Here is a 12,647-nt window from a genome sequence, read left to right as displayed (position 1 = left end):
GATCCTGCAATTCTCTGTTTCAATGTATTTATGTTAATAGAATAACTCTAGATCATAAAATAAAAAGGTAAAAATAACCTATAATAATAACAATAAATAATCCCAAGGCCTACAACCCATGTAAAGTGAACATTGACCTAATCCTGTTGTTATAGATTGTGGTGCCCAGCTCCACTCCTGGAAGGCCACTGTGGCTACAGGTTTTCATTCTAACCACTTTCTTAATTAGTGAAAGTTTTTTTGCTGCTAACTAACTTAATTTAATTAATTTCCTATTTTAAACACACACCCTTTAAATCAGGAGTGAACAACTTCGGATTTGGAGGGCTACAGTGGCAGCAGGTTTTTGTTCCAGCCCAATTTCTTAAGGAGCGGTCAATTATTTCTGATTCAGCACTTATTACCCAAGTGACATTTTTCTGCTTCATTTTACTTATCTCGCTTGTTAAGATTTTGAACCCTTAATTGCTTATTTTAATCTTAAACAGCTGCAATCACTGTTTTAATTGATCCTTATTAGCAATAAGATGCAAATGCCAAAGGAACCAGCAGTTTTCCATCATGTTTGTTTCCATTTACACCTATGTGTATTCACTGGTTTAATAAAATGCTCAAAAGGAAACTGAAGAGAAAGTGAAGAATGGAAAATTACTCATCCGTTTTAGGTTTCGAATCATTTTGGATACCATTAGAAACAAAAAAAAACTTTATGATTTAAGAATGACCTGACATGGTACAGTTAAAACACTAACATGCCTTGATATTAAATAAGACCTGTTATTGGCAACAATTGTTTTCTAATTAAGCAACTGGGTTGGAACAAAAACCTGTTGCCACTACGGCCCTCCAGGACCAATGTTGATCAAAATTTGCTAAGGGGCTAATGCTGTGCAGCTGCTGATTAAGCAATGTTTAGAAAATGCATAGATATTACAGATATAGACATGATTATTATCCTTTGCCAGTCTTTTAAAAAAATTCATAATATGAATTCTGAAAATTCTCAAGATTTACTGTTTTTGAATTTTTGCATTAATGCGATAATACCTAAAATTAACCAAAGGGAACAGCCTTACCTTGCCCTAAAAGTCACATCATTATCCATGCAGAACTGTGCAGTAACAAAATTACTTAGATGTGGCAAAAGCCAACAAAGACACTGTTAGACCAAGTACTCATGTTGGCTTTTACAATTGCACATGGGTCTTGAAATGTCACAAACAAACATATTCTGATAAGTGGTTAGAGAGGTATGGATTATTTCAGATGGAGAATCATGGTCATCCTTTTATGATGCTGCAAAATGAATCTATAGCTATGTATTTGTTGTATTTCACACTAGTAAACACCATTCAGAATTTAAAACACCAAATGTATTAATGCCTAAAAATCTTATTACTTATTACTTATCTTATTACTCTTATACATCCTTTTTGCTGTTTTCCCTAACAGCTACCTCCTCTGCATTAGTCTTTTCCTCCTTCTTCTTCCACTTCACTCAAACAAAAATGTATATCATCAATCACAAAATTGAAATGCATTGCTGTATGGAACACTCACTAAACAATGATAGACTTGGCGTTTAAAGGGAAAAATTTTGCAAGAATAATAATAAATAAAGTATGTTAAACATCAGCTACTATATACCTTGTTACTCCATTTCTTGAAAGGTACAAGGTGCCATTTACTAAAGACCCGAATGGTCTTAATTAAGCAAAATATTATTTGAATTAAGAGAGGGTGACATGGTATCTAATTTGTACATATACCAGATAATTAAAAAGGAAATTTTAATCATTTTGAAATATGTGTTTATCAAATCATGTAGCCTGGTCTCTGTTAATATCCAAACTGTTCCTAAATCAGCAACTTGAACAAAAACTTAATATTAATTCAGATCTCCATGGAAACCCACAAAACACTAAAACCGATCTTACATACCTAATAAACACGCTTAATTCTCTCCTGCCTTTGCAATAGTCTTTGTAAATAAATAACATTTTCTCCAAAATTATTATTGAATTTCAAAATACAGTCATATTTTCTTCTGTTTACATTCTGAAATGAAGGAGGTAATAAATATTAATGTACAGCTGGGTGTAGACTGTTTCCTTTTCTTATTTACTGTTTACAAGAACAATAAAAAAATGATACTAATTTGTCTCATGCCCTTTGAAAATGAAATAAGTATGATAAAGAAGACTTGTGCTGACAAGAATTAAGTCTTTGTGTTTTTTAAAAGTTGACATTTAAAAAAAATTGTAAATGTAGTGTTGATGTTCAAAATGCTAAACGGCATGCTAAATTAATTACTTTTTTTTATCAAGTTTTAGCTCAAATCGCAAATTATTATTTTGGAGAAAAAAAAATATGAATACATCAAACTTTATTTTATGAGCATGATTATACAGGGAGCCAGGGGTCATATTCCAGCATCATTAGATGAAAAAATATGTGCAGTAAAAATCGCACTCAGCTAGTTAATTCCAGTCAGAGTTAATTTTATGTATTGGAAAGATGTATATATTTTTAAAAAAGTAGTATAGATGAAATTAAAATGTAGAACACATAATGAGAGGAGATCCACTATACACAAATTTAGAGAAACCACAAAGCCACGTAAGTGACAGGGTAAACGTACTGTGGAATCTGTTGTTCTACATCATGTTCAATCCCTCGCAAAAAAGCTAAAAGCTGCACCCGCTTGAATGTTGGTAATAACTGCCGCCAAAAATTCATATCACATTATAAAGAAAAATTCAGACAGTTTTTGTAGATAGTGAGATATATATTTGTATATACTGTTATGAACCCAGACCAGCCTGGCACACTAGTGAAAAACCCGAATGGGCCAGAAATGAACTGGGAAGGACTCGGATAACAAAATACTAAAATTGGCTTGAAATTATGTGGCTGCTAATTTGAGGAACATGGGAACTGAGCAATTAATCCGAGCATATGGGTTGCAATGGAACTTAAAGGCCACACCACCTTGTGCACTATGGCATAGGAAACTGACCTTCTGACCTGTTGTTTTTCCTCTGACAAATTCCGATCAGGATGCTAATCTCTTGAACTGTTACCTTATGGAACAACTAACTGAATATTTTCTTATAATAATGTGTTGAAGTAATATTAAAAATAAGGAAAACAGAAATAATGAAACATTACTTATGTAAAGAAATGTACAGTGTATTTTGATTATGTGTTAGGGATATAAGAAGAAACTGTTTAGCTTAAGAAGGGGAAGTATTACACTATCTCAGAAGGGAAAGTCCAGGGTGAGACACAAATTAATCAAGAAATGGGAGAATCTGGACACTACAGCAAAAAATATTTCTTATATAAACAGATTAATAATAGGGAATCATCTTGAAGACAGAGAGGGAGGACTAAATATGTTAAACTGCTTTATAGATGTCATTTTTTTTTTTTTTTTTTTACATTTTCCATTTAAACTTTTTAATTTCGTATTTTATTCTTGTGCTTTAATAAATACACTTTTTATATTCATTTGGACTAGAATTCCTATATTTTGCTGATCTCATCAGTTCAGGTATCATCCTTAGGTGTTTCATTTAAGGACTAAACAAGGTTAGGGATATAAAACAGAGGTCTGTGAGACAATGACCTATAGAAGGTAACCAAACTTGTTAAATTCTCAACATCAGGTGCTAGGACCAGATATCTGCAAAAGGCCCTAAGGTCAGCCATTGCCTCCACATATCTTACTCCTTAGCCTGGGGAAAGAGAGCTGGATAGCCTGGGTATCCCTCCAGTCCCAGATCTAGACACATTTAAACATATTTTTTGACAAATATAGTAACATTTGTATTAATGATTGCACACAGATACTCAATAAATGGTGGATCTGAGGTATACTCCTCAATTGCTTGAACAGATAAAAATGCATCTTTTCTTGCCACTCACACTGCTGCCACTCCAACACAATGCAAAATGTATTGCTTTTCTGTCTTCTCTTCTTGTTTCAAGTCGTTGGCTTTAAAGATGCATACCTTGTTAGGCTTGAGTGTACAGCACTCTTGACAATATTCTTAAAGGGGTCAGCTCACTTACAGTTTACATCCAAGTCCATACACAAAGATATTACCTTTAAGACACTATTACATCAACATCAAACCAAACTTTCTGTTTCCTATTCTGACGTATGTCATGCTTAAATGCGTTTGAAAGGTTTCCACAAACTTTTAGTCTACCAGCAAAATGTTTATTTTTTCAAAATCCACAACACAAGAAAAATTTCATCTAGTATACCAGTTCAGTCAGCTTATCGCTCACTTCAATTTGGAGGCATTTGGCTCTGTTGGAAAAGTCAACAACTTCTTCAAAGGCAGCAGACATGTCATCACATGGCAACAAACTTAAAAGTAAATAAAATTTAAATGTGTATGGGAATCTATTTGTCTTTTTTAAGTATCAACTAAATTAAATCATTACATTTTTCTCTATAGTGACTGTCCATGATGGAAAGTCAACCAACAAGCTTAACACATTCATCTCTGTTTGCATCTATCTTGCTTGCTTTTGTTGGCACGCTTTTGCACCACATGACCCAATATGCAGTCAGTTTAACTTAATATGCCAGTTTTTGGTATATTTGTGGAAATCTGGACAACATCCACATTGATAAAGCAAAAATACACAACTCTGTAGATGGGAATCTGGGACCCTGAAGTCTGAAAAAAAAAATACAAGTTATAAAAATCTAAGCAATAGATGTTAAACCAGTATGAGTTATCCACACTGCTAAAAATGAGCAACTATTTTGAGAAGGTTGAACTTTTTTTTAAAAAACAATTTTGTCCTTAAAACATCCTTCTTCAAAGTTCTTTTCATGCTGTTAACCAATTTCACCATCTTAAAATTAATCAGTAGATTGTGTTCCTTAGTGGCAAAGATCTTATTTTCATACCAGAAGACTGTTCATTTAAATTCCCCTACCTTTTGCCCCTCATCTGCCAGTCTCCCAAATGCAGTAATTTGGACATAATTGCACAGAGATATCTACATTGCTTTGGTTAAAAAAAATCAACTTGCTTTAAAGTCTTTGAAAAAATTATAATCAAACATAGAATGAATTATAGTTGTTTCAACAGGTTTAATTGAATGTCTTTTTGTTTTTCTGAGTATCAACAATGCTTCTCCAGAATCAGAAAATCACTTACATATTCATGCCAGGCATTCCAGGACCACCTAAAGCATTCAGAGGGGGTCTCATTCCTCCGCCATAACTCTGCAATGATAACCAAGGATCAGACTAACCACAAAAATAAAAAAGAAAACCAAAGAGGAAGGGAAAAGAAAGGAAAGTAAATTAATAATTTTCTCAAATATGATGGGATAACAGGAAACAGGCCATTCTAATTAGCAATGACTCGGTATACAGTGTGCAGACTCAGTGTTACAAGGGATTCAGTCTCAGATTAAACAAATGTAACAGCAATCCTCACACCATTTGATCTTCAACTCACTGTACCCGAGATCTACCCACTTAATAGGAATCTACTGACACTATGGGTTCAGTTTCAAGGTGTCTAATTTCAGTCTAATAAACTGTTCTTCTACTTTTAGTTATCTGGACATAACAATACTCTAGCACAGTTCTACTGATCTTTAGCTTTGGCAAGGCAAGGTAAGGCCCAGCATTACTGTTATGAAGTGGTGTCACCTATGGTATACACTTATGTGTCATATTTCTTTTAACAGTGTGCAAACATTCTAGAAACACACCTTATTCTGCATTTCCATGTTATTTATGGAATTTGGAGATGTGGCATATTTCAAAGCAATTTCAATTCCAATCAACATATTCAAATGGAAAATGGCTTTTTGTCTTTGGCAGGTGGCCATTTTTTACATTATCCCAAGCTGAAATTCATGACACTAGACTAAAGCTGAATTGACAAGTTTTCCTCAAAGTATCTATGAGTTTCCAAAAAAAAAAAAAGTATATTTCATTCTTCAGTAAATAAACAGAATTTGAGGTAAGAACTTTGTTAAACAGTATTACATGGAATTGTTACTTAAAGTAAATAATATGATTCATTTAGAGAAAAGGGGGATATGTCAAGTATCCTCAAATTGTCATAAAAGTGATTCTGCAGCTGACCTGAGATTTAAACAAGAAAAGACTCAGTAACTTGGTATAAATTCAGGTTAGGCTAATCCAATTCAATTACTACCACTAAATCAGAACATGAAAGAAAATCAACTTTAAGTTATTTATTTTAGTTAAGCCCTGCTAATAATATACACATTACATGTACCACTAACTGGTTCAGTCTGGTGTGATACAAATATCATTTAAAATTTGAAGTAAGCTAGTTTGTTCAAACACTAACATATAAGGTTTTGGCCTTGCTGATATAATCTAATTCAACTTCTGTGCCTTTTTTGGGTATGCATTAATGGCATAAACAGTATAAATATCAGAAATAAAGTTAGAGTGCTGCGGTGGGTTGGCACCCTGCCCAGGATTGGTTCCTGCCTTGTGCCCTGTGTTGGCTGGGATTGGCTCCAGCAAACCCCCGTGACCCTGTGTTTGGATTCAGCGGGTTGGAAAATGGATGGATGGATGGAAGTTAGAGTGTCACCTCATCAAATTTTTAAGGACAAGAAACAGATCGGATTTATTACTGTGGGCACAAATAAATTCTTTGTCTGAATTTAATTTATACATTATAAATATAAAACAAGAATAAATTACCTTTGCTGTTAATAGGTTATGGATAAACCAGATTAATAAAGATTGTCACACACGTGCGCATGGGAGGCAGCTAAAGGGCTCGAGGGAAGGAAGTTTTGTGGCATGCCAGGATGTGGCAGAGTGCACTGATTCTTTTTTTCCCTTGCCTGTAGACCATTCCCAGGAGATCTCACCTGGCTCTCATGACGTCACTTCCGGGACAGAGCCAATGGAAGAAGACCTTACCGGTTCCGGCCCCTGTGATGTCACCTCCGGGCTTGAACCAATGGCCGATGATCCTGAGCCAGACCCACACGACCTCACTTCCTGTCTTCCCCTTTAAAAGTCTAACCGTTTCCCCTATGTGTCAGTCTTGTTTTGGACTCTGCATTATGCACAACTGTGTTCTTTATTTGAAGAAACAACTTAGCAGCCAGGATACCATATTATACGGGTGGCTGCCCCAACCCTTTATCAGTGTGATGTCTCATTATTATGGCAAGATATACAGTACATCCGGAAAGTATTCACAGCGCATCACTTTTTCCAGATTTTGTTATGTTACAGCCTTATTCCAAAATGGATTAAATTCATTTTTTCCTCAGAATTCTACACACAACACCCCATAATGACAACGTGAAAAAAGTTTACTTGAGGTTTTTGCAAATTTATTAAAAATAAAAAACCGGAGAAATCACATGTACATAAGTATTCACAGCCTTTGCCATGAAGCTCAAAATTGAGCTCAGGTGCATCCTGTTTCCCCTGATCATCCTTGAGATGTTTCTGCAGCTTAATTGGAGTCCACCTGTGGTAAATTCAGTTGATTGGACATGATTTGGAAAGGCACACACCTGTCTATATAAGGTCCTATCAGACCAGAGATTTTTCTTTCTCATGGTCTGAGAGTCCTTCAGGTGCCTTTTGGCAAACTCCAGGCAGGCTGCCATGTACCTTTTACTAAGGAGTGGCTTCCGTCTGGCCACTCTACCATACAGGCCTGATTGGTGGATTGCTGCAGAGATGGTTGTCCTTCTGGAAGGTTCTCCTCTCTCCACAGAGGACCTCTGGAGCTCTGACAGAGTGACCATCGGGTTCTTGGTCACCTCCCTGACTAAGGCCCTTCTCCCCCGATCGCTCAGTTTAGATGGCCGGCCAGCTCTAGGAAGAGTCCTGGTGGTTTCGAACTTCTTCCACTTACGGATGATGGAGGCCACTGTGCTCATTGGGACCTTCAAAGCAGCAAAAATGTTTCTGTAACCTTGCCCAGATTTGTGCCTCGAGACAATCCTGTCTCGGAGGTCTACAGACAATTCCTTTGACTTCATGCTTGGTTTGTGCTCTGACATGAACTGTCAACTGTGGGACCTTATATAGACAGGTGTGTGCCTTTCCAAATCATGTCCAATCAACTGAATTTACCACAGGTGGACTCCAATTAAGCTGCAGAAACATCTCAAGGATGATCAGGGGAAACAGGATGCACCTGTGCTCAATTTTGAGCTTCATGGCAAAGGCTGTGAATACTTATGTACATGTGCTTTCTCAATTTTTTTATTTTTAATAAATTTGCAAAAACCTCAAGTAAACTTTTTTCATGTTATCATTATGGGATGTTGTGTGTAGAATTCTGAGGAAAAAAATGAATTTAATCCATTTTGGAATAAGGCTGTAACATAACAAAATGTGGAAAAAGTGATGCGCTGTGAATACTTTCCGGATGCACTGTAATAAGCATACAATTTTGTATTAGCCTTTTTTGCTGTTTACAGTAAACATCCATCCATCCATCCATTTAGTGTACTCACTTAATGCAGTTTTTTGGTCAGGGGAAGCTGGAAACTATCTGGACGCAACCAGCACATAGTGAGAACCATAGGACACTCACATACACACTGGGCCAGCTGCAAATCCATGTTTTAGGGATTTGGGAGGAAACCAGGAGTATAACTAAAAATTTGCAAGTAGGCAATGATGTAACCTCTAGACGTATCACAGAGATAATGACTTGGTCAAGCCTCAAACCTAGTCTCTAAGACATGAAGGAGGGGTGCTATTTACCACACTACTGTGTTACCTTTAATTTAACTTTTTTTATTTATTGTTTTGCAGCTTGCATAATAATGAGCATTTATTTGGTAACGACACATTGTTCAATATGGAAAGAAAGCCTGCAGCCTGAAAGTGTAATCATTGACCTCATTAACTAAAGATGTTAATAAGGAGGGATGGATTGTTAATTTAAAAAAATCTAGGTATACATAGTTGAGCAGAAAAAAAAAAAAAAGACTAAACACTATTATAGGTTATCGTTTTTTTTAAATCCATAGACAAAATAGTATTCACATTCTGCCTACATTTAATCTTTTTTCCTTTAGTTCTCTTCTTTGTGAAATATCATAAGCTGGCCCTATTTTATTTTAACAGCTGTACAAAATGTGCATGTGGAATTACAACTGATGATAATCCAAGGATAGGATTTTAAATAATATGTTTGTTAAAAATATGTCTTGATATCTTCAATAAATCTTGCAAAAAGAAAACTTCTGTTCAGTAACCCATGTGGTATGCAAATGACCAGTGTGTACAGCTGAGAAATAACATACAATAATTCTTATAATTAAAATATGTTTTGCAAACCTGTATAAATATACAGTACTTAAAATAGTCTTACACAGTTGCTATATTGCTATATATATTGCTATATATTGCTATATAAAGTATCTATCTATCTATCTATCTATCTATCTATCTATCTATCTATCTATCTATCTATCTATCTATCTATCTATCTATCTATCTATCTATCTATCTATCTATCTATCTATCTATTTCAGCAGGACTTAAAGGATCTGCTGCTAACGTATTGGTGTCAGATACCACAGGACACCTTCAGAGGTCTTGAGGAGTCCATGCCTCAACAGGTGTGTGCTGTTTTTGTGACGTGAAGGGACCTACACAAATTTCAATTTTTGGCAAAAGAAAGACAGCTAAAGCAGTTTGACAGTGGAATAGTTCAAGCGAAATGTTCAAGCTACACATTTGACAACCTGTCCACAATTTTAAACAAGCAGTTCTTTGTGGTATTCAAGAATGCCCTTATCTAATAATCACTATTCACAACTGCACTCTGTGCACATTGAATATTTTGTATTTTAAAAGCAGTTAACAATTGCAATTTATTGATGATTAGCTCTTTTGAAAAACTTAATAAACAGATCAGATTTCTTGGTAATTTGTTAATTCTGGAAAAAAAAATGATTTTATCGCAAGACAACTGACTGGAAGCAATTAAACAGATCGAGTTGTTCTGTCCTGTCACTCAGAATATTTAAATTTTTATTATAACTATATTTGTACGACATTCAGTTTAATTGTGCTTTATTTTTTTCATTATGTTATGATCACTTTTGACTTTTAAAAACTATTTAAACTACTTACAAATTTAGAAGATTTGGTTATAATATTGTCCTTATAATGTATTATGAAATAAAAAGTGATGAGGGCGGAACGGTGACGTAGTGGTAGTGCTGCTGCCTCGCAGTAAGGAGACCTGGGTTCGCTTCCTGGGTCCAAACAGCGTGGAGTTTGCATGTTGTCTGCGTGGGTTTCCTCCGGGTGCTTCAGTTTCCTCCCACAGTCCAAAGACATGCAGGTTAGGTGCATTGGCGATCCTAAATTGTCCCTAGTGTGTGCTTGGTGTGTGTGTGTGTGTGAGTGTGTGCCCTGTGGTGGGCTGGTGTCCTGCCCGGGGTTTTTTTCCTGCCTTTCGGCCTGTGTTGGCTGGGATTGGCTCCAGCAGACCCCTGTGACCCTGTGTTAGGATATAGCGGGTTGGAAAATAAATGACTGACTGAAAAAGTGAGGAATGAAACTGGTCATTGAGCAAGATTCAGCTCTATCCTGCCACCAGCAATTTCTTAGTTTCTTTGTTTTTATGGACATATGTACTTCCCAAAAATAATAATAATAATAATAATAGAAAGTGAACAGAGCATCTTGAAATTTAAGGAAATATTTTAATTTAAAACTGTATATTCAGTGAATTAACAAAATTTATAAGCAGATTCCAATAAAATAATTTAGATTTTTCTAACATCAGATTGTACTCCATTTTAACTCCTAAATTAATGCTGCAGAAAGTCTTGGGCATTACTTTATGCCCATGTAAATATTAATAGTTAAAATGAAAACATGTAAAATAAACATAACTATTAAACTATCAAAGCATCTTAAGGTATTATGATGTTTTACCATATTTTTCAAAACACATTTTTATAACCTTGGCAAGTGTAAAAGTTGCAATCCTTAAATTCCTGGTTGTAAACTGAAGATGCTCTAACTGTGTAGAGACAAACATTACTTTTCTTGTAAAATAATGCTGAATACTTCCATTTATAACACAATTTCCCAAAGGCACAATCCTAATCCTAATAATAATCCTATGCATATGATAACAACAGTGTTCCTTTGGCCTAATTTACCATGTATATTATCTTTCAGCTATTAAACTTTACAATATATATTTAGTGATGCCAGAATTCGTTCTAGTTACCTAAGACAAAGAACTCTTTTGTATACTGCAGTTTTATGTTATGTAAATTTTTCTAAAGTGTCTACCACTAGGTTTTAAATTTCTATTTACAAGTGACAAGAACATTAATTGCTAGTCTGAACTGGACCTTTATTGAATCAAAGTAAAATAAATTTGACATATCAAGAAGCTAAAATACAATTAAATTAAAATAAGATACTGGTTAACAGTGGAATTAGTGGCATACTTATCATTAAATATACTTATAAAAATATTATTTATTACATTAAAATGACATACCTGTGGTCCAAGAGGAACCATGCCTCGAGGAGGTGTCATTCTTTGCATTGGTCCACCCATGTTAGGATGCCCTGCATCAATCAAAAGGTATATAAAGATTGTCAATAAGGACCATTATATTTTTTGAAAATATTTTTTTTTTATTTTTCTCACCTGCAAAAACATTTGTTTTATTGGAGAAAACAACATAGTAAATGATACACTGTAGGCTTTTAAAATATAAAACCTGCTGGATGCATTATAACAATAATGTATTACAACAATGACTTGGGTGCTGAAGTGTTAGTTAAGAATTTAATTTCATTCTTTCCCCTTATAAAATCTAACTATAATCTAATGTTAAGGTGATATTCTAGAATATTATTATCCACTAAAATGTTTTTAACTGAAAAGTTGGCTGCATTAGAAATCATGGTAATGCTGTTTTCATCTTGGTGTGAATTTTATAATTTAAAAAGTTTTTTAATAAAGAGCTTTCATACCAACTTCAGCAAGCAATTATAAATTACCTAAATTATCTATTGTGAAATTTCAAAAGCACTGTGGATACATTTACGTGGCTGTAAATAACTGCTCTAATAAAACAAAATATCATTTACATTAGATCTTGCTAAGGATAAAATAATTTATCATTGGTTGAATAAAAACAGTACTATTAAGTAATCAACAAACCTAAATACAGTATATGCAATCAATTACAAATTTACAATATATACAGTACATAACAAAACTGAGTACATCCCTGGATCAATGAAATGTTATATAAATACAAATCAAGTACGTTTAATACATATTATTGGTTTATAGCTAAAGGGTAAGACAAATGAAGTCAATTAATTTGAAAAATGTAAATGTTTGCCTTTATAGACATGTTTTCATAACAGTTTACAATTAAAAATGTTATTTTGTGCACAAATATTAACAGTTTAACAAGGTCCATATTTAAGGGCTAACTGCAAAAAAGCAAGTATACTGTTCACTAGTGAGATACCATTCTTTTATTATTTTTTTAATATTTAGTATGTCTGCCTTTATTTTGATTCTCCAAGGCATGGATGATACAAGGTCTTGCACAAATCTGAGGAGAGATTTTCTGCCATTTTTCAC

The 12,647-nt window shown here is 34.4% G+C and overlaps 1 protein-coding gene across 6 annotated transcripts in view; it reads right to left on the bottom strand.

Moving 5' to 3' along the window:
- Positions 1–12,647, bottom strand: part of ssbp2b (single stranded DNA binding protein 2b) — a 761,138-nt gene that overhangs the window by 126,894 nt on the left and 621,597 nt on the right. For 4 of the 6 annotated variants that reach the window (XR_007935389.1, XM_051929625.1, XM_051929622.1 and 1 more), the window contains 2 exons: positions 11,541–11,611; positions 5,187–5,278 (listed from right to left, as the gene is read on the bottom strand). Coding sequence is in view for 5 of the 6 variants with exons in the window: in XM_051929625.1 (XP_051785585.1) it covers positions 5,187–5,278; positions 11,541–11,611 (163 nt within the window). In the remaining variant the exon portion in view is untranslated. The remainder of the gene's footprint in view (positions 1–5,186; positions 5,279–11,540; positions 11,612–12,647) is intronic. The other 2 variants (XM_051929623.1, XM_051929626.1) reach the window with 1 other exon arrangement.

The sequence above is a fragment of the Erpetoichthys calabaricus genome, chromosome 7, assembly GCF_900747795.2.
Source record: "Erpetoichthys calabaricus chromosome 7, fErpCal1.3, whole genome shotgun sequence".
NCBI classification, from domain to species: domain Eukaryota; kingdom Metazoa; phylum Chordata; class Cladistia; order Polypteriformes; family Polypteridae; genus Erpetoichthys; species Erpetoichthys calabaricus.
This window is presented reverse-complemented; position numbering and strand designations above follow the sequence as displayed.